This window comes from Pongo pygmaeus, chromosome 3 (assembly GCF_028885625.2).
Source record: "Pongo pygmaeus isolate AG05252 chromosome 3, NHGRI_mPonPyg2-v2.0_pri, whole genome shotgun sequence".
Lineage (NCBI taxonomy): Eukaryota > Metazoa > Chordata > Mammalia > Primates > Hominidae > Pongo > Pongo pygmaeus.
Window position 1 is genome coordinate 19,581,895 of NC_072376.2, and position 27,451 is coordinate 19,609,345.

At 33.7% G+C, this 27,451-nt stretch overlaps 1 protein-coding gene across 2 annotated transcripts in view; it reads left to right on the forward strand.

Annotated features, from left to right (window-relative positions):
* The window catches only part of SLIT2 (slit guidance ligand 2), a 368,435-nt gene that overhangs the window by 231,396 nt on the left and 109,588 nt on the right, over positions 1–27,451 (forward strand). For both annotated transcript variants that reach the window (XM_054486451.2, XM_054486452.2), the window contains exons 7-9: positions 3,168–3,239; positions 5,800–5,963; positions 8,581–8,719. In XM_054486451.2, coding sequence (XP_054342426.1) covers positions 3,168–3,239; positions 5,800–5,963; positions 8,581–8,719 — 375 coding nt within the window. The remainder of the gene's footprint in view (positions 1–3,167; positions 3,240–5,799; positions 5,964–8,580; positions 8,720–27,451) is intronic.

A 27,451-nucleotide genomic window follows, 5' to 3' on the forward strand; every position in this document is an offset into this window, starting at 1 on the left:
TTGCTTATTTTTACCATTCGTGACTCTTTAGGATGTACTGTCTTACGTGGAAATAATGAAGGAACATTAACTTACACATTGCCTTAAATTTCAGATTCCAAGGGTTTTAGATTTTTTTAAATTTTAATCCCTTGAGCCATTTGTGAATGTATGACTATACTGAAGCTAGATGGGAGAAAATGAGGTAATCGCCCTCAGTCATTGATGAAAAGTATCAAATTAGGATATATATGAGTGTACAAGGAGTGAATACAGTCCAAGACGTCAAGTGAAAATCTAAGGTAGATGAAAGCAAGGAAGCAGTTTAACACTTGCACATTCATGGAGAACTGGTTTATTGTCAGATTCTGATTCGTAGGACTTAGAAATAACTGCATATTTTCTTAATATTTAGATACTATCTCAAAAATAACATTGGAAACTAAATCTCGATCAGTATTTTCCCTTCTTTGGACACTGTACTCAGAAATGAAATATATCCCTTGAATTGCTGCTTTTACATGTTTGTTTTTCTTTTTCACAGAATGGACATAATTTAATTTAATTTATTCATAGTGATTCATATCCACTAAATACCAAACTCTGCCAAACGATATGCATGGTGGTAAGGGAATAAGATGACTAAATCAAGATATAAGTGTGAGAGGTGCTCCATGATTATACAGGCTAATATTTATACATCAAAATGTCTTTTGTATTAGAATATTTACTCATTACAAAGAAAATCTTGAAGTTGAGCACAGAAATAGACTTACACATGGGAGAAAATGTTCACAACTAAATAATTACAAAATATAAATTTCCATTATTTCAGAATAGAAGTTAACCATAACCGTAACATACACAAGTAATCATACTTAACACTTATATTTATTATTAATTTTAAAGATAATTTTGTTGGTTCTGCATATTTTTCAGTCATTGGGTATCAGTATCAGTACTTCTTTCCAGCATCAGTACTGAATAAAATACTAAGATAATGTATTCCTTTAGTTGCATTACGTGATGTAACATTTTGAGAAAAGACTTCAAATTGATAACTGAAGTCTTTGGCATTCAATGAAAGTTTTCCTTTGCTTGGAGATATAAGAAACTGTTGTTCAAAATTAATGCATGTCTGCTCTGTGTGAAGTAGTTAAAACAATTTATTCCCAAAGTCATATTTCAGAATGCTATATACTGTAAAGATTTTAGCCATATTAAGTCAGCATAAATTTTGAGGATGGGAAAAGGGATCATTTGAAAGCAAATCCCATTGAGAAGTTTAACCTTTGCATTCAAACATCAGGATATATTTTAATGGCATTTGAAAAAGACATCTCATTTCACCTGCACATAGGAAAATGCTAAAAGCTCTTAGATAAACTGAGCCAACAAATCCAGTGCTCTGTAGGTCCCCCATAAAGTGGTTTATTTTTCGTGACTTAATTCAAATCACTTAGAATAGTTTTTATATAATTCAATACATTGCAAAACAAGGTAGTAAAGAGCGTCCATGCATGATCTGGGTCTCTAGCTGACGTGCCCTGTTTTACTGAAAAGTTTTTGTCAATCCCTTGACCTCTGAACGCACCATCGATAACCGCAGCCACCAACTGGCCCAGAGTGGCCTCAAAAATATATTTTGTGTAGCTCAAACATAAGTGGTCTACAGACTGTTTGAAATATTTTAATTAGTTGCCACTATTTAAACATTAGAAAGATCTAAAAATTTTTATCTCTAGCTTCTCTTGGAAAACCTGATTATTTGACAGCCCTCCCTTACAGCAGGTCAATAGTCCACCGGAGCTGAACATTATCTGCCACAAGAGAGACTATCATTGCTAGCTTACCATATTCTTCACCATCCCCAAATGTGTCTGCTTTCTTCCATCTCTCTTGCCCATCATTGTATATTTTTGCACGTGGCCTGCTTCTCTCATTTCTGTTCTCTGCTCAGGCCCTACAGTGAACTTGCAACCCCTAATTCAAATCCTTGTCCAGTATCAACTTCATCCAACAGGACCATTGATGCTCTTTCTCCTATCTCCTTCAGAGGGACTTGCCTTCTTTAGTCACCACCTCAATGTGTACCTTCAGTCTCTCCCAGTCTTAGAATTGCTTTCCATGTCTACACTTTACTTGTATACCCCTGGGATAACTTCTACCACTTTCTTATCACAACCAGATTTTTCTGAAGGGTGAAGAAAGCTCATATCTTAGCCTTATTAGTTTTTGTAATTTGTCCAGTTCATCTCCCCAGCTGAACCGTATGCTATTTTAGGACAGAATTTATGCCCGATTTATTTTTATAATACTCCATGTTACCATAAAATAATAGCCATTTGGGAAATATTTGTTGAATGAACGAGTAGTAATAGAAGTAGAAATAATCAATAATAATAATAATAAAACTAACAATGTTGCATTGGGGGAAAAGTAAGGATGATATTTATTTTGACAATAACTCTCTTCACCACACATATTCCTGGATCTGCTACCTCAAGAAACCATGATTGCTGCCACACAGCAGTAAACAAAGACCAATATGCTACTGCAACTAAAAACCATTAGAATGGATTAATCTTTTAACACGGTGCTACAGCAAGTTACTTCATCCCCACCTGATGCAAGTACCAGATATAGATATAGCTATTTCCACTCAAATTTCCGCAGTGGCTGATGTCTGCGGTAAATAATAGTTATCAGGACTCTGTTCCAAGGCCTGACAGGAATGATTCTGTATTGTTGCTATGAGAATTCAGTAAGAGAATATTAATTCAAATACGTTCATTGACTCATGGACACTAATTACACATAATGCCACTCTACGGAAATGTAATTGGGCATATTTTCCAACTGTAACTATCCCGTGTTTATTTCTTAACCAATATCATAAATAGACATGCATACCCAAGGTACATAAAGTAGAATGTAAATAGTCAAACATGCTATGAATGAAGCCATAAATTTGTAGTAAATGTTGAATAAAACAAAATGTACAGTAATATGTTAAATTATGAAAATTATTTATCAACTTATCTATAGGGTAGTGCATTCTCTATGTCATCTCTACCAGGTAGCTGTCCTGCGTAAGCATAGTACAAGATGTTTTCTCTATGTTAATATATAAAATGATCAATCAATTTTGTATCTAAAAATTCTAACTTTTCTTTTTAATTCTACAGCACTCTCAACAATAACAACATTACTAGACTTTCTGTGGCAAGTTTCAACCATATGCCTAAACTTAGGACTTTGTAAGTAGTCACAATATATGTAAAGGTCATATTAATCAATTAAAGCTTCCCCTTAAATAGCATGTTCAATAAGTGAAGGACGGGACCACTAGTTTACAAGGTAGACAAGGAAAACCCAACTTTGGAAAAGACTAGATAAGATATTTGTGGGAATGAGCTATTATTCTGGAAACTGGAAAGATTTCTTTTAACTGATATGCATTGTGGAAACTTTGGAGTTAAAGAAAAAAACAACATTTACTTTGAGCTATTGTGGAGGTCACATTTCATTAAGAAATGGAAGACTCCTTGATTGGCTGTCAGAAATGATAAATGGGAAATCTTTATGATTTTATTACTGTACTGCAAGCAGACCTAATAAAGCTAAACTGGTTCTCCAACATTCCTTATAACGTGGAATTATAGCATCGCTCTCTAGTACTTCTATAATTAAAGTTGTGTCAGCATTTATATTTAAAAAATATCTTTTTCGGGGTTACAGATGGACATTAAGATATTTTTGGTCTAATAAAGTATTGACTACAGCTATTTCTTTTCTCTTGAAGAAAAGGTAATCCTTAAAGCCCAGGGTAGGCTTTAAAATCTTTAAAGCCCAGGGTGGACTTTAAGTTATAGAATTTCAGAGGTAAATCTCATTTGAACTGAATTTCAGAATCACTTTGACCTAAAAAAATATATTACATATAACATGTAGGACATGATTGGAAGCAAAACCAAAGCATCAGATTTCTTGGAAAAAAAAGTGTTTTTAAGTTGGGTAAATATATTTTGATTAGATTTTCAAAATACTCCTCATTTTCTGATAGCTTGTAACTGGAAAATATTAATTTTCTTTTCTTAATAAAAATTTTGAATTACCAGCTTTTTAATGAACTAGGCAATACCAATTTTAATGTCATTTTTTTCTTACTGAAATCTAACTCTGTACGTAATAACACATCATTATAATTTCCTTGGAATATTATTTAGCAAAATAAAGGAATTCTAGAAGTATACAGACATAGCTAAATTTTGTATTCTTGGGGTATCAGAATAAGACTAATCTGACTGAATTAACAGCCCAGTTCACTCAAAACTATAATTTCCCATTAACTTCAGGTAATTTTTTTAAAAAAGAAATTGATCAAGCTTTCAGTCTTTGCAAAAACAAAGCCAACGAAATTGTAAAAACATGCATCTGAATTTTTGACAGTGTCCCTTATTTTCTTGTAGAAATTCATGAGTTTGTCTTACTAATCAGGTTTTTCAATTTTTACATTCTTTTCTCATTTCAAGTTTGTGCACACCTAATTGGAATTTTTGTAATGTGCTTGGTTTAGATGGAAATATTTCGAGTACAAGGATATGGAATGTGCCTCTGTGGCTTCCAAAGGAAAGAACTTCAACTTCCAAGCAAACCGAGCCAGGGGTCACCCATCTTTCCCAAAATGTAGCTTTTTGTTCTGTGGTATGCCTTCTAGTTTGGAAGCAAAGCATTGTGTTCCTTATCTACAAGCTCAAGGAGAATGCAAAGCAGCCATTTTACTTTAAATTCCTTTGCTTTGGTTGGGTCATTATTCTATAGTATCGTTGCTACTTAAAAATTCCATTTTTATAGTCTAATTATCTTTCTGGACTGAGTTCCATGTTTTAATATCCATTACTGTTATTGGGTTAGAATTGAACACATCAGCTTAAAAGGACTAAAATGGTATTACTGTGTCATGGATGGTTCTGGGAATGGTGCTTTGATTTATAGCTTTGGATGTCCTTTTCTTTAGTTTGAGAAAACATAAAAGCCAGTTTGAAGTCATTTACCTAATTTAGTGGATACATTTGTCTGATATTTTATTAATGGAGAAGTGTTATTTGCCACTTGGAAGCAATCCATGATCTTGTGTGGATCCTGCCAACATAGAGCGACTCACTTAATTCCTTCACTCCCAGCCATTTGTGCCTTTTAATTTCAGTCCCTGCTCTTTGAGGATAGGTCTCCAGGAGCCAAAGGAGCTAATTCCTTTTCTGTGATTAAACAACAAAAGAAGGAAATCAGAATAAGGATGTGAAAAAAGTGTTTTATATTGAATTATTATTCTGTCTTGTTCAGCAGAAAATGCAAGTGACCTGCTGAAAAGGTTTTATAAGCGGTTTCTATAGAGACTCATAATGGCAGGAATTATTGATATTTCAAACTGGGAGCCACAACTTTTACTAAGTTGCCCCTGGCCCAGTCTCCCCATTCTCCCACCCCACCCCCATTTGCTCTTAGGATGTTGGAACTGTGGAGCAATTTGCATTGGACTTGTTTTTTTCTCTTTCCTGTTTTAAATGAACATAAGTGAAATATGTTCGTTTAAAACATAATTTTATGGACATTTTCAAGCTTCTATAAATTGCTCAGTTCAGACTAAATGAAGAGAGACTTGATTCTGTGATTGGACATCAGTTTAATTTTTAGGAAAAATAATTATATTGGAATCTGCTTAGCTTTATCTACTTCTATGTTAAGAAATAAAGGTATATATTAATGAAATAACGACTTTCTGTTTTCTTGCTTCACACTTCTTTTCTTCTCATTTAGTCGACTGCATTCAAACAACCTGTATTGTGACTGCCACCTGGCCTGGCTCTCCGACTGGCTTCGCCAAAGGCCTCGGGTTGGTCTGTACACTCAGTGTATGGGCCCGTCCCACCTGAGAGGCCACAATGTAGCCGAGGTTCAAAAACGAGAATTTGTCTGCAGTGGTAAGGGAGAAGGAAGAGTGATATTGTTGTGTTCATCGTATCCTGTTATGTAACAGAATGTGAGGGCTGCATGGGTCAAAGGTTTCAGTATTGTTCACTAATGTGCAATTGTGCACTAATCACTCTACTGAGATCCTCTTTTTCAGTGAAAATATGTTCTGAGACCTTACTATATCGGTTGGCAAGTACTGGTTACTTGTATCTAAATTATGATAAAACACTTTTCAGTTTTCACTCCAGGGGAAATATGGAAAATCGCGAAATGATGATTCTACTTTTGATTTTTTATTTTCCCATTAAGTAACAATTTATAGATACTTTTATGTTAACAATTGAAAAGAAAATGATTAGCTAATCCTGAGTCCCTGCTATGAAATTCAAAGAGCAATTCAGCCACAGTTGCAAAGTAACAGAATACTTTTCATGCATACATGTATACTAATGGTTCAGTTTTACTTAAAACAAATATTAAATGACCAGCTTTAATAACAAACGTCTAAAAACAAAAATAAGACATAGGGTCAGGCACCATGGCCCACACCTGTAATCCCAGCATTTTGGGAGGCAGAGGTGGGCGGATCTCCAGAGGTCAAGAGTTCCAGACCAGCCTGACCAACATGGCGAAACCCCATCCTTACTAAAAATACAAAAACTAGCTGGGCATGGTGGTGCATGCCTGTAATTCTAGCTACTTGGGAGGCAGAGGCAGGAGAATCACTTGAATCTGGGAGATGGAGATTGCAGTGAGCTGAGATCACACCAGTGCACTCCAGCATGGGCGACAAGAGAGAAACTCCATTTCAAAAAATAGGCTGGGGCGTGGTGGCTCACGTCTGTAATCCCAGCACTTTGGGGGGCTGAGGCGGGCAGATCACGAGGTCCGCCTCGTTATAACTGTATAACAGTTATAACAACTGTATGAGAAATGTAATATTATCTCTATATTTGGAGATTCAAATGCTGTGAAAAAGAATAACCTTGCCGAAGTTTATATGGTTGAGTCCAGGGATCTCAACAGAGGTGGTTTGATTACATACATACACACACGAATGCACATGCACACACACACACACACACCCCCGCATACATAGTATCTTATTTGTGTATATATACACATATATAATATGTGTATATATAATATATGTATATATAATATGTGTATATAAACATATAATATGTGTATATATACATATAATATGTGTATATATATAATATGTGTATATATACATATATATGTGTATATATACATATTATATACATATATAATATGTATATATACACACATATAATATGTATATATATGTGTGTGTATATATATATATATAGGGTTGGTTCTGCTTCAGCTTCAGAACTATCTGTTCAAAATATAACAAAACAAAATTTTAAGAAACGTATAATGCATCATAAGTAGTTCACAGATTTTTAAAGGCGGGGTAGGGAGACATGACTAGTATTTGGTGCTATTAAATGGTTATATTTTAGACCCTTGTTTGTGTTTTTTCACATGTTTTATAACCTAAGCAAAATTTTTGTATAATATCATGGAATGTTCTCAATATGTCTGATTGCTTTTTTAAAAAATTAAATAATGAAATGACTAACAGTTCGTTACTAACCACTTTTTTCTCTCTTCACTTTTTCCTTTCTGTTTTCTAGATGAGGAAGAAGGCAAGTTCACATTTCTTTTTTAGACTGAGGATATTTTTGTAGTTTAAGAGCTTGTTTAGAGGGACAGGATTAGCAGCTGGCTTGCAGCCTCTTCCTGGCACATCACCACCACTAGGGCCCTTTTCCGGCAGGTTGGAAAGGGCAGTCCCCACTGTCTTCCAGAAACCATGCCTGTACAGATGCTTATTTAATACAACTGTGTTTATATTCTGTTGCTCACCTTTCAACCACTAATGTCTCATTTAAAAATTGTTCCAAATATTGAGTAATAAAAGTACATACAGGAAGGGAGCTACTTATACCAAAATTTTAAATTACCCGAACCCCCCAAAAGAATAATTTTTTATTAACAATAAGATGCCTTTATACAAATTATTATTATAATTTCAGAGAAATTGATAATTTTGAACCTATCGAGACATCAAATTCTGGATTATCTAATTTTTCTCCACATTTATTGGCATATGATTATTTAAGTTGAGCAACAATTATCTTCTGATGGAAGTATTACTGTTTTGTTTTCTTTTTTAAAAGAAATTACAAAGTAAATAAAGCCACATGAATTTGATAAAGACCAAGCTCTATTTAAGCTTATTAGGAATGAATATAAATTAGTCTGAAGTTGCTGGGTTTTTTGGAAATTAGAATAGTTTTGAATGTAATTCTGATTTTAAAACTGAATTTAGCTTTTCTCACAGTAGTTTTAAAAATTAGCAATTTTATGACCAGTTTTTAGAATCTCATTTACTTCCTCTCATTTGCTTTATTGACCTGAATATATAAATGCATGCCTCCTAAAATATATTTTAGAAATATAGGACCATTTTATGATCATGTATTTAAAGAGATTTATTTATGTGAAATGCTTTGTTACTTGAACTAAGTTTGTCTGTTTCACAATTATGATATTCAGGAGGAAAAATATAATTCCTGTTTATTTCTTTTTTAGGTCACCAGTCATTTATGGCTCCTTCTTGTAGCGTTTTGCACTGCCCTGCCGCCTGTACCTGTAGCAACAATATCGTAGACTGTCGTGGGAAAGGTCTCACTGAGATCCCCACAAATCTTCCAGAGACCATCACAGAAATGTATGTGCCTGAAATTCTTTCTTATCTCTCCATCTTCCCAGTGAACCAAACTTTGATTTTCTTTGGGAAATTCTGAGTTTATCAAAGGCACATCTGATCAATTGGCTTAGACAAATGTTCTCTTCAGAAATGTATTGATTCTTACTCTGATTGTTTAAAAACATACCATGTTAAAGTGGCTATGATGTTTTTTCTTCCACAGACAGAATTAAAAGGAATACATTTTTTAGGAAAAACAAGACAAACAGGATTGTTTATACCTGGTTCCACCCTTTGGGCCTGTACATCTGTGGTTGTCCATTTCTCAGTTTGGAGCAGTAGAAATATAAAAAGGGACCAAGCTGGGGTTAGTAAACCACAGAAACAATACAGTTAGGTGATGCTCTGCCTCCTTGAGAGCTCATGTTTTAAAAGTCAGTTTCACTCTTTTGTTTGAATTGATAGTTCAATGCAAAGTGAAGAAAGGATGATAACATAAAGTCAAATGTAAAGATTTTTTATATCGTGCATGTCTTAGCCTATTTGAAGCAGTGTCTACCTCCATTAAAAGTTAAATTCTTACGACAAACTGTTGCACATGTATTTTGTATGCAGCTGCTGAATATATTTCTATGTCCTCACCAAATATAAGTCATGTGGATAAAACAAGGTCACATAAGATGTAAAATGGAATGCTTTTACCATCTTGAAAAGTAAGCAGTAAGGAAAATTGTTACCTCAATATTCATTGAGAAATCCCCTTTTAACCACCCAGCCCGGTATATTATTACGTTATAGGCCAATTCTAAATTGTAACTAAATAAATTATCTTGGATTTTTTGGTTGAAATAATAGGAACAACTTCTTAGAATAGGCCTACATTGTATGCGAAAAAGTTGTTTTTTAAGTGCTCATTTTTAACCAATTTATTTAATTATGATAATAAAGTAACTTATCTAATGTACCTTATATGAGAATAATTTTAGTTCACAGGACTCACTGCCATTAGTTTAAAGTATCTACCATGTGCTTACTAGTGTGCTTAGAGCTTTGCAGTATAAGACATGAACCTCTGCAGGAATTCTAGACTCTGTGAAGATTTGACACTGAATAACATATAAACATAATAATATCATTCTCATCAAAATTTTAATTGATAGAACATTACTTTACCTCTAGAAGACATCTGTAAGTATTTTTTGGCTGAACCTTGAAAGAAGAATAAGTTATAACTTGGGAAGAGACAGATGACATTACTGAAAAAGAAACATTGGCAGCAAAGAACAGAGGCGGCAGTAAGCATTGTTTGAGAGATTGTAGTTGAACCTAATTAGAATAACAGGATAATGTTGAGGCATCATGAAAAATAATGCCCTAAAAAATACATCTCCATCTGATTTTAAAACTACAGGTTACTGAAGACGTTGACACTTGGTCGGAAGATATTAGATGTGATAAAGTAAAGAGTAGAACGACATACTAAATTTTCTCATAAGGGAACTATATAGTCATCTATGCAGGCACAAACATTTATTAAGTAACTATTTACTACCTAAAGGCACCATTAATTTTCCCGAGATCGTCCATCAAGTGGTTAGCAAATGTGACATGCAAATTGAAAACTATTAAATGAGATACACAGTGAAAAACATAATAGGAGATGAACACATCAAGTTCAAGGTCTTACAAAGGGCATGAAGTTGAGGGCAAGGTACGATGGTTAACTAGAGTCAGAAAGTTTTAGTTGGAACCCCAGGTTTACCTATCATTTACTATTTGTGAGACCACGGACAAGTTACTTATCCTCTGAGACCCTATATCCCATCTAAAACTAAGGGTGGTTGTCAGTTTGATGTGAAATAATTAACACACATAGAGCTATGTGTGCTTAGCATATAGTAATCATTCCATAAATGATAACTCAAGCATAGAAGTCTTTGTGTAGAAATAACACTGAGCTAGGGCTTGAAAGACAGGTAGTAAATGAAACTACAGAGATGAGGACAAGGCTTTCAGAATTAATGCAACATCATGAGCTAGGCAGTAGGAATGAAAGTACAAGATGTAATCAAATAGGAATTCAGCTTGCCTGATATTTGGTATATGAGATAGTACCAGGAAATAAGTTGTAAATATATATTGGAGTCAGTTCATGGATGGTCATGTTGATATAAGGATCTTGGATTTTATTTGGAATGCATTTGAGCATAGGAGTTTTAATCTGAGTTTTCTAGAATAATTGGTCTGATGGCTGTGTGCCAGTGATTTAACAAAAGGAGAGAATGCAAGGCAGAAGGCCTCTTCGGAGGCTATTTCTTTGGTCCAGTGGAGATGTCAGAAGAGTAGGAGCTAGTCAGTAATAGTAGGAATGGTGATGTGGAAACAGCTATGATAGCAAACATAGTAGCAGAATTCATGGAATTTGGCATTTGATGAGATAAAGGAGTAATGGAGAAAAGTAAACCAGACTCTGCCAGAGTTTCAAGTATGAGTGATGGGGAGGTTGTGGTTACATCATTGTGTATAAGAAAGTGAGAAGCGGGACCAAAACTGGAAATGAAGATGACAGTGAACTCAATTTGTGAAATACTTAAGGACCAGTGACACATTTAGAAGTACTAAAATTGGGCTGGGCGCAGTGGCTCACGCCTGTAATCCCAGCACTTTGGGAGGCCGAGGCGGGCAGATCACGAGGTCAGGAGATCCAGACCATCCTGGCTAACATGGTGAAACCCTGTCTCTACTAAAAAATACAACCAAAATTAGCCAGGTGTGGTGGTGGATGCCTGTAGTCTCATCTACTCGGGAGGCTGAGGCAGGAGAATGGCGTGAACCCCGGGGGACAGAGCTTGTAGTGAGCTGAGATAGCGCCACCGCATTCCAGCCTGGGTGACAGAGCTAGACTCTGTCTCAAAAAAAAAAAAGTACTAAAATAATACAGACTATAATATAATAATTTTGGAGTAAGCAAGACAAGGACCTGAGGCAAAAATTTGGAGTAATTAACAGAATAGAAAACAGTCAATATTTGAAACCATCAACTGTCTAATGAAAAGGAGAGTAAAAGAGGAGAAGCTCAAGAACCTAAATAAAAACAGCAGAGGGCTCTAATAAGTAAGGGAGGAAGAAACTTCTAGGAAAAATGATCTCCAGAGGCAAATATTGCTGCCAGTTAACCAAGCTGGGGTCTGAGAGAAGGTCTTGGAATTTGATCTGCATATTGTTCTTAGAAGGTTCCATTTTGATAGAGTGGTAGGTCAATGAGCCACCTTTCAGAGTGTTAAGAAAAGAAGTATTGATTAATATTCAAGAGAGTGGATCAGCCGCAGTTTGAATAGTTTGGCTGAGAAAGGATTTTTTGAAAAAGACAATTGTTGCTCTGTAATGGACAAATTTGGATTAATTCTAAGATGCAGAAACCTGTCATCATTAGAAAGTCAGAAAGAAAGAATGAGTTTAGAGAGAAACGAGAGTGTGAGAGTTATGTAAGATACATGTGGGAACAAGATCAATCTGGACACAGGAGCGAATTGGTCAAATCCATATCATAGGGAAGGGGAACAAAAAGCTGTTACAGGTTGACAAAAGGAGAAGAGTAAGATGGAGATATAACATATTCATATAGCGATATGAAACATTTAAAATGGTTTTCTTATGTAGTCTATTTTATTTCTTATGATCGTGATTTTCTTCTACTTTGTATGCTCTATAGATTTTGTATAATGGTGGGATTTAGTTGCATTAAAGTTATACTAAATAATATGTCCCGTGGACTTTGCCTAAATTGAGAAGGTGGTATATCAGGTAAAGCTACAATAAATTAAATTTATGAGGAGAGATGAAAACATGTGAAACTGCTGGTGAATTTTACTTCCCTGATGATTACATTATCAGCTTTATCAGTAGAGCATCTGGTAATAAATAATATTGATCCTCAACTCAACAAGATAATTCCATTTTCATTCATTATAGTGGCATAACTTACTAGCTTAGTAATTTATTTCTTTTATTACTCTTTTATTTTTTATAAGAACAAAGAACATCACTAAGATTATTAAATGTGGAAATATCTTTATAGATGGCAGGTTTTTATTCCATGATGAACTGAAAATTATAAACTCTCCCCATTTTATTCAAATATATTTTCATATCTGAATTTTACCATAAATTGTTGGTTGAGTTTATTTATTGCAAGTTATGAGATATTTCTTTCAATAATTTTGACTTGATTCTCCACTGTGTGATATGTCTTTATTCTTATAACTCTCATAATATAATTCTAATGAAAAGAAAGTATATGTATGCCATGTATGAGTGATCAACTGCCTATAAATCTAAGTAGAAAATAATGACTCATTTTTTCTGCTTTCTGTTTCCAACTACAAATTCATACTTCTGCTATTTGGTAACACAATTATTTGTTAAGCAATAGAAGGAAAATATTCCTTTAAAGTCAGAATTAGAATAATTTGGAGAAGGAATAATAGAAAGAGACTGACATTTATTGAATACTTGCAATGTTGGATTGCAGTTGGATCGCAATGTTGGCTTATGCACATTTGATCTTCTCAATGACCTGGTGATGGGGATATTTATGAAATTAAATAAAATAGTAAAACTAATGCAGAAGCACAGGTTAGATAAAGGCTGGTGGTTTTCTCCAACAGGCCTCATTATACTGATCATGTTATCACAGTGCAGAAGCTCCCCTCTTGTTTACAGGTTAGAATCTGCTTTTGACTGTCCCTAATTATCATATTTTGTAATTATATACTATTGTGTGTTTATTTTTAAATATCCATCTCTTCTACTAAAGTAAACGTTCTATGAAGGCAGGAACCAGTTCTGTTCTTATCACTGCTAAATACCCAGCAAAAAAAAATCTAGTACCTTGGCACATAGTGGGCACTTGATAAATATTTATTGGGTAAATGGAATAATTTAAAAATTAATCAGACATTTGGAACAGATTTGTCTCTGAAAAGATGAAGTTGTATTAACCAAGTTTAATAAACAGAAACAGAGGAACAGTCTATTATCTCCCTGTAGACAAATTGGTACTTTTTAAGCATAAAATCAGCAAGAGAAAAAGTAAATGAATAGAATTTTGAATAGCATGGGCTAAAATGGGTCTAGAATACTAAAAATTCATTAAATTTCCCTGTTCTGCATACTTACTTGGATTTCCACTCTTTAAATATTTCTGAGATTTTTTTTCTATTCTCGGCTGACCAACTCAGCATTTAATAGGTACTCTATTATGGAGCTATATTAATTTAACCATCTTACAGATATCTTAGACATCTTTCTCTACAGTCATATTCCCTCTCTAATGAAGCCTGTAGACATTTAACTCAAATCTTTCAAAGACTGAGAACTTTGTTTTTTAAAAAAAACTTGGGGAAAAAAAATAGAGGCTCAAAAAACTTAGAAATTTTGTAAAAACCTTCAATTGTGAGGTGGCTAAAATGGCTTCAATCATACATTTGCTTGACTTTCAAGCGCATGGTCCTTCCTTGATCAAGCTATAAAAGAGGTAGGCATAGCTTGGTCTTGTTGGAATATCATAAAAGGAAAAATTTTCAAAATCATGAAGAGAGAATGATTGATACTCCGACAAAAAGGACAAGAGAAATTTTAAGAAACTTACCTATGAAGAGAACGTAGAATGAACAGAGAGAAAGACAAGGCATTAAGATACAGGATTGTTTGCAAAACTAAGAGCTGTTTTATATTACTTTATATCTGTAACTATTACAATGTCATCTTTCCTATTCTCCGTTAAATGTTCTCTTATTTCCCTGAATCTTCTCCACACAGCACTTACCACAGTTTAACTTGTTATTTGAATAATGAAAACTCTCCTATTAAACTGCAGACTGCGTAAGGGTAGACCATGTCTTTCCCTCACCATTTCTGCCCCAATACTTAGCATACCATGGGTGGGGAAGACAGTGTTGGGAGCAGGGGAAGGAGATCTTGGACACACAATCCGGAGAGCTTGCAGGCCTCCATTCTTTATAGTAAAACAAACAAACAAAAAAACGGGCGTGCCGGATCACGCCTGTAATCTCAGCACTTTTAGAGGCGGAGGCGGGCAGATCACGAGGTCAGGAGATCAACACCGTCCTGGCCAAAATGGTGAAACCCGTCTCTACTAAAAATACAAAAAATTAGCCAGGTGTGGCAGTGCGCGCCTGTAGTCCCAGCTACTTGGGAGGCTGAGGCAGGAGAATTGCTTGAACCTGGGAGGCGGAGGCAGCAGTCAGCCGAGATGGCGCCACTGGACTCCAGCCTGGGTAACAGAGCGAGGCTCCGTCTCAAAAATAAATAAATAAAATAAAAAATAAAATGTGACAAAGCAATGTGGACTAATGAAGAAAATATAGAAGGGAAAAAAGTAGAACATATAATGTAAGCTAAACCTAGCTGTAAAAGGGAAAGCTGTTTGCTGCCTTGGGGTCATCCCAGCACTTTGCTGCGTTGAACTCTGCTAGTTGAAACCCATATTCTTCAATAGTTGCAATGCCTCCTGTGAATCTGTACATGATCTGGTCTACGGCAACACAATCATTAACAGCAAATTGATTCTGACTGTATCAAACCTTAAGAATTAATTACTTAGATCACCTTTTGAGGTATACAATTTTGAATGCGATGTGATAGATTGCTATGAAGTTGATATTTAGTTCTCTTCAATCTAGTTATATATTTCCTGTGGCATATTGCCTTTTCAAACCATTATACAGAAATTTCATAAATCATGGAGAATATTTAGTAAGAATGTAAGTTATAACAATTTGGTTTGTTGTGTTTGCTCCTACGTCCTCCTGCCTTTACTCTTTGCTGCCTTTTTCAGGGGCTCCAGCTCCATCCATGTTGCTGGAGAGGACATCATTTCATTCATTTTTATGGCTGTATATTCTACCGTGTCACATATGTTCCACATTTTCTTTATTCAATCAACCATTGATGGACACTTAGGTTAGTTCCATGGCTTTGCTATTGTGAATAGTGCTACGATAAACATATGAGTGAAAGTGTCTTATATAATGATTTATTTTCCTTTGGGTAGATACCCAGTAGTAGGATTGATAGGTCAAATAATAGTTTTATTTTTTGTTCTTTGAGAAATCTCTGTACTGTTTTCCATAGAGGTTGAATGTTGAACTAATTTGCATTCCTACCAACAGTGTATAAGCATTCCCTTTTCTCTGCATCCACACCATCATCTTACACAAGTCAGAATGGCTGTTAACAATTGCTATTATTTCTCTCATGATTAGTGATGTTGAGCATTTTTTTATGTTTGTTGGCTGCTTACATGTCTTCCTTTCAGAAATACTTGTTCATGTCGTTTGCACACATTTTAATGGGATTGTTTATTTTTTCTTGTTGAGTTGTTAGAGTTCCTTGTAGATTCTGGATATTAGTTCTTTGTTGTAGGTATATGTTGCAAATATAACTTTAAAAGTATCTTTTTCTGTTCATTTCTGTTAAGATAACTACCTCCCATATACACTTAAACTTTTTGCTTGCTATTTCTGCATTTGTCCCACTCAAAATATTGAATCCTTAATTTCTTAAATAATACTCAATTTTGAATCCACATATTTCAAAGTCATCTGACTTTGTTTTTTGTTGTTGTTGTTGTTTGTTTGTTTGTTTGTTTTTGAGACAGAGTCTCACTCTGTCACCCAGGCTGGAGTGCAGTGGCACCGTCTTGGCTTACTGCAAGCTCCGCCTCCTGGGTTCACGCCATTCTCCTGCCTCAGCCTCCTGAGTAGCTGGGACTACTGGCGCCCCCCAGCACGCCAAGCTAATTCTTTGTATTTTTAGTAGAGATGGGGTTTCACCGTGTTAGCCAGGATGGTCTCAATCTCCTGACCTCGTGATCTGCCCGCCTCAGCCTCCCAAAGTGCTGGGATTACAGGGACACCGCGCCCTGCCCAAAGTCATCTGACTTTTTATATGTAAAGATATGCAAGTTAGATTTGACCAACTTGCCTTGAGCCTATTATGTACTGGCTGATTTAAAATAATTATAAGTACTCATGAAATGAAGTATGAATTTTTGATTGATTAGCATGTATTTAGTAATATTTCAACCAGTAGAATATCTATCATGCTATGCAAGTAGTTTATTTTAATTATGCTAAATGTTAAAAAATACAGTACAAAATTTGACTAATTTTTTTACAGCACATATGGATGAACTTGACTACTATTCAGACAATATTGATAAAATAAGTAAGGCAAATGATACCACTTTTTAAATGTAACATGGTATGAAAGAAATAGTCAATATTCTGAGTTTGCCTTGTTAAATAACAAGTAGGTTGGCAATTTCAAAGTGCAATTGTTTTCACTTTGAAAGAATTTTATTGTTTCATTGTGAAAATATTTTAAAACATAAACATATTCAACTTAAGGATAATAAAATGTACTGGAAATCGGCATAATTTAGAAAATGTTATAAAAGTTAAAATTTGAGCAATTCTACTTTAGTTCATAATTTTATTAGAGCACTTCTTAACACATGGAGCACTTGTTAGCATTTTGCAGTTTTACACATTCCTGATATTATGGCTACTTCAAATCCACTCACAAATTAGCTAGCCTACAACATTACTTTTGCTTCACATTTTATGTTTTTATAACTTTGTGCTTTTCAGGCAAGCTAATATGAAAACACTCTCAATATTTTATGCCTGTTAGAAATATAGATGACATAGTACTTTTAAAAAGTGTCTTGTATCATACATAATAAAAACCTTCTTTATGATAAAAAAAATTTTCAAAAATGTTAAATTGTTTATTTCACTTAATTCCCATGGAAACACTATGTAGGAAACTCTACGTCCCCTAAAGATTAGGAAAATTCTTTTAATTTTTTTGTAGTGTAGAAGTTAATGGGTGCAGCACACCAGCATGGCACATGTATACATATGTAACTAACCTGCACATTGTGCACATGTACCCTAAAACTTAAAATATAATAATAATGAAAAAATTAAAAATAAATAAAAAAAATTCTCATGAAGACACCTGGGGCTAAATTACTTAAAACATTTTTAAAATTCCTTAATATTATTAAATATCCAATCATTATTTTAAAAAAAGAAAATAGTTTTGTTAGTTTTTAAAGTGAAAACCTGGTTTGAGATAAGAAGCTATCACGCCGATGTAGGCAATTAGAATTGTGTTCTCAAATTTTCTTCTGAGATCCTCACAATAGCAGAAACTACATATGTATCTCCTATGTACTATGAAAGTACTAGTTTTTCCTCTATCAAATATAACTTTCCTAGAAATGTCATTAAATAAACAATCCTAAGATTAAACAAGTCAGTATTATTTTATCTCTGATTCTGTGCTAATATATATGGTTAGAAAAACAAAATGCAATGATTCTTCTCTAAATTATTTTTTATGTGAGTTTAGTAGTCTTAATGTCATTGTATGTGAATTTTTTATGTAAACATCATTCATTATTATTTTTATTCTCTTGTGTTTTTGGATTATATTTTCCCAAGTTTTCATATTATGATTTCATCAGATGAGCCCAGAAAAACAGAAAATATTTTAGCTTCCTGCAGACACAGAGCACCTCATTACTCAGCATACAAAATAGTGTTCTACAATGTGTTTCCACAGAAGAAGCTTCTCATGTTAATTTTTTTTGGGGGGAGGGGGTTGAGATCTCACTCTGTCACCTAGGCTGGAGTGCAGTGGCGCGATCTCGGCTCACTGCAACTTCCGCCTCCAGGGCTCAAACAATCCTCCCACCTCAGCCTCCCATGTAGCTGGGACTACAAGTGCATGCCACTACACCTGGCTAATTTTTTGTCTTTTTGGTAGAGACGGGGTTTCACCTTGTTGCCTAGGTTGGTATTGAACTCCTGAGCTCAAGTGATCTGCCTGCCTCGGCCTTTCAAAGTGCTGGAATTACAAGTGTGAGCCACCACACCTGGCAGATTCTCATGTTAATTCTTAGTTATCAGTAGCCACACTCAGTGTACTCCTTATAGCAACTTTGGTAGCTCCACAGCAAAACAGTATAAAAAGAATTATGTAAAATACATGTATAGATGAAACCATGCATGTAGTTCTACAGGCCATTATTGAGTTCACTATTAATCATTTGAGTGTTTTCATCTATATTTTGGTAAAATTCCTAATTGTATATGCATATCTTGAGCAGTCTTTAATTGTCATTGAAGGAGTAATTGAAGAGAAAGAATTATACTATTGAAAGAATAGTAGAAAAAATTATCTTCAAAAGGCTTCATATATCCACTATGTGCAGAGAAACCATTTTCATGAAGACTTTGTGTTCATGATAAGAAAATTCTTCATTTGTATTCATTTTTTGCAACTTATTTCTTTCTTGTACCTAATTTCCCAAAAAGTTATTTAAGTAACATACGTTTTATACATACGTATACTCACACGCACACAAATGTTGTACATGTGTTTTTGTTAAACTGTGTGATAACTTAAGCAGAAAACTATATAATACCTTTCTCAAAAGAAAAATGTAGAAGATAGAATCAAACTTTTGTAATATTAGTTGAGAAGTAAAACTGAATATAATAACATTATAAATAAATTGGAGAAGAATAAATATTAAAATAAGCACAGAGATTAAAATGGTAAGGACAGACAGAAACTCCAACTGGTTTCTCTTAAAAAGTCCAAGGAATCTAGTGAGTACTATTGCAACACAAGAAGCACATGCAGAAAAGCAGCATTTTAAAAAAAGTACTTCTACATACTCAACAAAGATTTCTGAGTGCTTGCTCTGCATCAGGCATTATGGATGAAAGGGGACAGCCTCAACCTTCAAAATGTTTACGGTGCAGAGAATTGAAGCTTTACACAAACAGAATTTTAAACATGAGATAAGTAGTAAAATATGTGTGCACAGAAAACAAAGAGGGAGGGCTACCTTGATCTGCCTTGGAGAATCAAATAATCTTCAGGAATTAGGATGTGTTTTGCAGGCAGAGAACTTGGGGGCTTTTTTAGACATAAGAAGCTGCATGTGCAGAGTCCCAGGAAAATAATAGAGTAGTGTGTTTTTGGAAAAATTAAAATTTGCGGTTGTTAGAATATAAAGTGGAAGCCAAATCTTGAAGAAGAGACTGTCCTGATGGCAATAGAATATGAGGGAAATTTTCTAGCAAGGTAGTAGCATGATTAGATTTCTTTGATAGAAAAATCACTAACATGGAATGGAGGGTGGTTTGAAAGGAAGGAGCCCACTGAGGATGCACTAGCAACAGACTCTGTAAGGGATAATGAAGGCAGGCCTAGCAGCAGATAGTGATGGAAAGTTATTCCAGGAGGTGGCTCTAGTGCTCCTGCAGTTGATTCCCCTAAAACTTCTATGGGAAAAAAATGCAGGCCCCCTCAAATGTAAAATAAGACTCATGTAGCCTCTAACGTAAGACTGAAGACATCTGGGGCATAGTCACAATGTTATTTATTCTCATAATTAGTAAAAGTGTCATTTGCATTTTAGCAATTATGTTATAGATTGATGGTTAATCAGCTGGAATGACAGGTGAAAAATTATATGGTTCATATTTTACTAGTGATCAGCATTATTTAAATTTTAGGAAAAAGATGTTATACAATGTGGAGAATAACTCAGTGCAGAGGTGGAGAATAATGAGAACTACTGTCTGCTTATTGAATAATACTGTTAAACAAGTGATACAGAAAGATGATTTTTGTAATTTTTTAAAACTAAAATTATTAGCAAGCTGGAGAGTTAGCTCAGTGTCTAATTCATAGTAAGTGTCTAAAATTTTTAGTTATTAATGAGAAAACAACAAGACCTCTAAGTGTTTTTCTTTCTTGGGTTGATTTAAAAATATATATATGAAAACATAATGATAGTGACATATTCTCTCCCACCGAAATCTGTGGGCCATGTGCCTAAGCTCATTTTTTTCCCCTGAGTCTACACCATTTGGTTGCATCTGTTGAGTGTATCTTTGTATTTGAATATGTGTCCTTGTGAATACATGCATGAAAATTTTAACACTTATTCAAAAGGTGCACACGTAGATATTTTTGTCTTGCCTTAAATGCTTAAAGACCAAATGGAAAATGAGGTGTTTCTCTCCTATAAAAACACCAATTGAATTTACACTCAGGAGAATGTATTTTAGAATGACATCACAAAATGTAAAATAAAATTTAAAAATCAGTACTTTTGAGGAACAAGGAATCCCAAGACAGAAACTGATGAGAATCAATTAGTACTGACACAATCCTAAGGCAAAACTTCTAGCTGTATGCCTAGAAGTATCACTCTAGGGCCAATATTCACTAAGCTGCTGAAGATATTTATTAAATTTGCAAAGTTCTGGAAACTGCAATTACAGAACAAATAATGCTATACGCTAAAATATGTTGGATCATTTTATGTAGAAATATATGAAAGATTTTAATGACATGATTTACTGCTAAAGTTGGAAGTAACATTCCAAAAATAGAAAGTACTTACTTTACAATTATATGTAATAGGCAAGATAATCCTTAACATCAAAGAAAAGGAATATTGTCTTCCTCCTTTTCAAATGATGGGCCAATCTTACCTATGAGGAGAATGTGTTGGCTACAGTGGACAACTTAAGATTCAGAAGCTAGTCATTCGGCCTCCCCTTCCCTTACCCCATTAAGACTATGCTCTATTCTATGGCAGCTGCTTTTGCCATTTACGTTAAAAGCAGATGGAGAAAATGCGAAGAACTGTCAGTTTTATTGCCATGTATAATCAGCATCTGGGCTGTATGCTACAGACACAATCAATCCAAAGACATATTTTACTGGGTATTATAAAAACTTTTTGTGTTTCTAAGGCAGTCCCCAAATTACAGATAGTGCTATATTTTAATCCTGTTGATCGCAGAGATTGCAGCCAGTTATATTGTTTCAGCTTCAATGTGAATGATGTACGTGTGTATGTGTTTATTATACAGTTACTGAGTTATCTTCAAAACTGTACTGCTAATTTGTTTAAAAACATGATTTGGGACCATATATATTTATTTCACACTAGAAATCAAATCATGTGTGAGATTTATATATATACTTATATAATTATATGGTGTATGCGTGGGGGTGTGTGGGTATGTGTGGGGGTGTGACGTTGCAGTAGTCCCCCCTCTTCCACAGTTTTGCTCTACATGGTTTCCGTTACCCATGGTCAACCTCAGTCTGAAAACATTAATGTATTTTGAGAGAGACCACATTCACATAATATTTAATATAGCATATTGTAATAATTGTTGTATTTTATTATTATTGTTAATCTCTTTAAACTTGATCATAGGCATATAGGAAAAAAAGTGTATATAGGGTTCAGTACAATCTGCGGTTTCAGACATTCGGGGGGTCTTGGAATGCATCCCCTGTGGGTAAGGGGAGTCTACCGTATATGCTGTAGACTTTTTATTATTTAATATATTGTGCTATATATTATATTTTTGATTGCATATACATATTTTTATTATTTCACTATTTTTGTATAAGAAATAAAATACCATATTTTTTTCTACATCTCATGTAATTTTTAGAAAACATTTATGGTAAGTTCTATTCTCCCCGTTTTTCAGGAAGAGAAACTGAGACACAGCGAAAGAAAATAGCTTTTGTAAGGTCCAGAGAGCTAATCAGCTGCAGATCCAGAATTTAGTCCATGTCTATATAAGTGCAAAGTTCATACTTTTAATTGCTAAATGACAAACCTTGAAAAATTCTATGTATGTCTATAAAATGTAGAAATATCTCTTGAGGAGGGCTATTGAAGATTTGGCATGTGGATGTTATTTTATATAGTTTGTCAAAATAACACGATTTTAAAACATTGAAAATAATGTCTAAGAATTGAATGCTAGAGAGCTGAAAGTGTCATTTAAAGTGCTAATATTGTTTAATATCTTGTAAATGTCTTTAGAACTAGTTTTTTAATTGCCCAGTCATACACACTGCACGTTGTATACACTACTGATGTAAGATCTACTCACCAAAACCATTAGTGTATTTTATGTGTTACAGAGCCCATCAGTCCACAAGTGGCAGAATTAGACTTCATTGGGCTAAAAGATAGCTGCATGTAATTAACATATTCTGAGGGTCTTGTGTTTTAAAGCAGAGGGATATTTCACCATTTTTTATTTTCTATAATTTTTGAAATAGACACCAGAACGTGTTATATATTGTTTGTAGTTAATTCTTTAGGAATTTTAAAGTCATGAAGACATGTATAATGAGGTAGCAGTAATTAGAGAGCAAGAGAAAAAAATTGTAGAAGTGGAGACAGAATTGGGAAGAAGTCTTTTATTGGATAAACATACTTTTGAGTTATTTTTATTGGTGCAGTTAGAAAACTGTCTTCATCTTCTCATATATTGAGCATGTAACTAAAATTTCCTTCTACATTTGAAAGAGTAGTAAGAGCCATTGCTTTTGTTTCATGTGTGTATGTATGTAAACACACAAACACATACAGTGATAAAATGTTATGCAATCATTTACATAAATTATGTGGAGAAAAAGGTGTTGGCTCCTTTTACATGGAAAAGTCTTTCTTGTAGTATGTGATTTACAGTACTTTCTTCCCCTAATCACTTTCTAAATCTATTTTTACTTTGAAACTCAGGATATTGAATTTTCTCCGAAGGACTGACATTTGAAAATCTCTTAATTATGGTGGATTTTATCCATAGCGTGCAAATATATCTTAGCGATTATACTATCTATTTTTGTAATCCCAGAATGTTTTTAATTAGGTTCTTTATGGAACAATGGATTCAAATTTGCACTCTATAAAATTCAGCAGCTTCTATGCTATTAAAGCACATTACAGGACGGCAATGCTAGAAAATGTAAATTTTATTTGTCCTTTCTTTTTACCTCAACCTGAAAACTTTATTATTTCACTTCTTTATTTTTTATAATCTGATTTAAATATGTTTTCCTCTTTTTGTAGGACAAAGGACATCATTTGAGATGTGTGTTGGGTTTAGTTTATCAAATATATTCTGAAGTTCTTACAATGAAAAGGAAAACCCCTTTATTCTAAAGACCCAAAAGTTTGCAATAAGTACACATTAGTTTATTGTTTCTCCACTAAATAAGAGACAACAGACATTTTATAATATATTAAAATTTATTGTTTGACATCTGTCCATGGTAGAATATTTTCCTGCTTCAGAATCTGTCCCTCTGAATGAAGGATGCAATTACATTTTGCCTTAATGAACTGCTGAGACAATGCAATAAAAACCAATTCGCTGCTGAGTCAGTGTAAATAACAACGTAAACTCTGTTTCAAATACTTTTTTTGGAACAAGATTGAAAATAGATAAATGAATAAAAGTAAACAAATCCATGGTACCTGTCATTGTACAGCTTTCTGTGGTACATGTAAATGCAATAGTTTGCAATGTGAAGATCAAGTCCTTGGTACATTGCAATAACAAATGATTCATGCAGCATGACTCAAGTGTGTCTGAAGTATTGTTTTTGCATATAAAAATATAATGCCATTTTATCATGACTCCTCTTTGTTTTATAACTTTTGAGTTTGCAGCATTTTCAAAAAACAAGGCCTTATTTATTGTATAATTTGGGGGTTTTTTGGCGACAATCAGTGAAATTAGTTATAGATTAATTACAGAAATTATCATAACATATATTTGATTGTCATTAGAAAAATTAGTGATCATTACAAGTATTCTAGTTTGAGACTTTAAAATAATAAATGAATTTTAAAATTCCCAGGGAAAATCTTCAGTTATATTAAATTATAGATTAGTTTGGCCACATTTGTGAGTTAAGGTTATTGACGTTTCAGAAGTCTCTATGCTGAATATAGCATAAAAAAATACTTATATTGGAGAAATTCGTTTTGAAATCTAACTGCAAAATAAGATTATTTATCAATAAAACTTTCACAAATGTATGAACATCTCTGCTTTTTGATTATCATTGAATTCCAGTCATATAGCTTAATATTTTGTACAGAGTAGACATTAAATATTTATAGGGTGAATGAATGAATTAATGATTATTGGTTTCTCGAGATTATTTTCAAGAACCTGAAATAATATCTATGAAAAGTAGTATATGAACTAGCTTTGCATTCCTATTAAAAGAAATCTACTAGTAACTAACAATTATTAATTTTTTCTCATCATAGCACTGTTATTGTGAGCAAATCTTTAATACATTGAAATAATATTTAATTGACCAAGACATGAAGAGTCTTCCAGCCAACCAATATTATTCCATCTATAGCTCGTATTCTCTGTATTTTTATTGATTACATTTTAAGCTTAAAATTTTACTATAAGAATGAGTAAAGGCCAAAAAGAATTTCTCTTAACTGTCAATCAAAACATTCTAATCAGTAAAGTAACAGGCAAATGATTTACATGTCCTTCACTCTATTTAGAGCTTTTGAAAAAAAACTCCCTTTCTTATGACCTAGATAAATAATACAGAAGACAAATTCATGTTTCCATCATACAGTTTATTTACTGTTTTCTGGAGTAAATCCACCCATTAGGAGTCAAGAACCCAGTTAGCAGGGATATGTGAAAACGAATAGAATATAGTGGAATAAGAACAGAGGAGTTAAGAGGATGTCCTTGGGTATGTAGGAAAAGGCACAACTCATTATACCTAAGAAAATAAGGAAAGGATTTAAAAGGAGGCTATGCTTTCACTGTCTTAAAATAACTAAGCATTATTAATATCAGTACTAGTATAAAAGTATCACTAATATACGTGTCCAATAATAAGAAATAATTAAGGAAATAGGATATGTTTCGACAATGGAATATTATGAAGGCATTAAAAGTAATGTCTTACAAAATGTTTAATGATATAGCAATACATGTATGATATGTTATTGGGTGTAAAGACAATACACCCAATTCTATTTGTAGTAATACCTCAATTACATAGAATATGCTTAAAATTCTACATGCAGTAATACCTCAATTATATAAAATAAATATGCATAAATAAATATGCAAGCAAAAAAACGCTAAAGTAAAACTCCCTGATCTGAGTAGGGCATTACGGATTTAGTTTTTTTAACCGTATTTTTACATTTTCCAAGTACAGTAAGCACCAGGGAGATAGAGTGTCTCATCAAAGGGAAAAAAGATTGTTAGTAATATCAAATGTTACAGTGAGTTCAAGAGCAATGAACACTGAGGAAACCCATTGAATGGTGAAATAAAGAGGTGAGAGAATGAACCCTGATACTGTTGAAGAAAAACCAAAGCACCGTGAGAAGGGCTTTGAAATCAGAAAAGACCAAAATTTTGGCAATTTCGTTTAATGTCCTAGGTATAATTTGTTTGTTTTGATTTTATTTTCATTAAATGTTACGCGCGTGTGTGTGCATGTGTGTGTGTGTGTATGCGTTAAAGTATTACAAACATTCAATAAAAATGAATTAATGTATATGACACATATATGGTCAGTATGTTGTCATGATATTTATTCATATTTAAATATATACACGTATGTATACATATATATATACATATATATATATATGCATATATTTTTTCAAATCCAGGCAGGAAAGTGGAGGTCATGCTAGGTGAGCCTTATTTTCCTATTGAAAATGAATTCTATTTTTCTGTTGAAAAACAGAGGGATTTAATATAGAGAATAGACTAAACAGTTGCAGGAAGGTAACAGGGAAAAAACTGCTACCAACCCAGGGCTATAAGGACAGAAGAAGCTGGTATTTTAAAAAATTAGGAGGTGGCACCAACGGAAAGTAAAATTAGGAAGGAGACGAGACCACTGCTGTGGACATCCCCTGAGACAGAGAAGGGAAGAAATATCCTGGCTTCTCCTCCCTGCCAACCTTTCACCACCCTACCAGTGTCTGTCACTGGCAAATCTCACAATAGCCTGTTGGCAAGTGAGCCTGGGATATATGGTTCACTGGAGTCAGCTCTTTGGGAGACAGAGCAGAACAGAGGAGAAGGGGATGGGAAATGATCATAACGATGTTTCTTTGGAGAGAAAGGAGGCTGAGAAGCAACATTTTTTTGATAGACTAAAATATGTACCAAAAGACTTCATGAAATCTACTTATTTGTGCGTTTCATAACTAGGTGGGTAAAATCTTGTCTTTCTCTGTTAGCAGGACCATAGAATAGATGATATCAGTTATTTTCAACTCTGTGATTTTAGTATAACATAAAAATACTTCAGTTGTGCTCAAACGCACTTTGCTGCAGTGGTTTTTATGTGAAATATTCACAAAACGAATCCACAAAGTCTAGACTGTCTTACTGAAAATATCTGTAGCATATATGGATTTATAATTTAACATTTTGCTTCATAAGAATCTTCAAAATTAATTTTGTGAGTATAAAATTATTTTTTAACCTATAATATGCTTTCTGTAGAGGAAATAAAAGGTTTATAAAATTTAATATTCAACAGTAATTTTCTTTGTGGAGGAGTTATGATTGTATCTAAATATATAATAGATCTATTCAGTATTTCTACCTATTGCTCTAACTTATATTAAGGTAATTAAAATGTACTCCTAAGTTAGTTTCTTAAAGGTATTATTTCTTTCAAAGTCCAGAGTTAAATATTGATGGATATATAGTACTTAAAAATCTGAATATTTTAATTATTTTTATAATTGCCTTGTTTTTAATCCCAATTTGCTTCACATTTAGGGACAGAAAA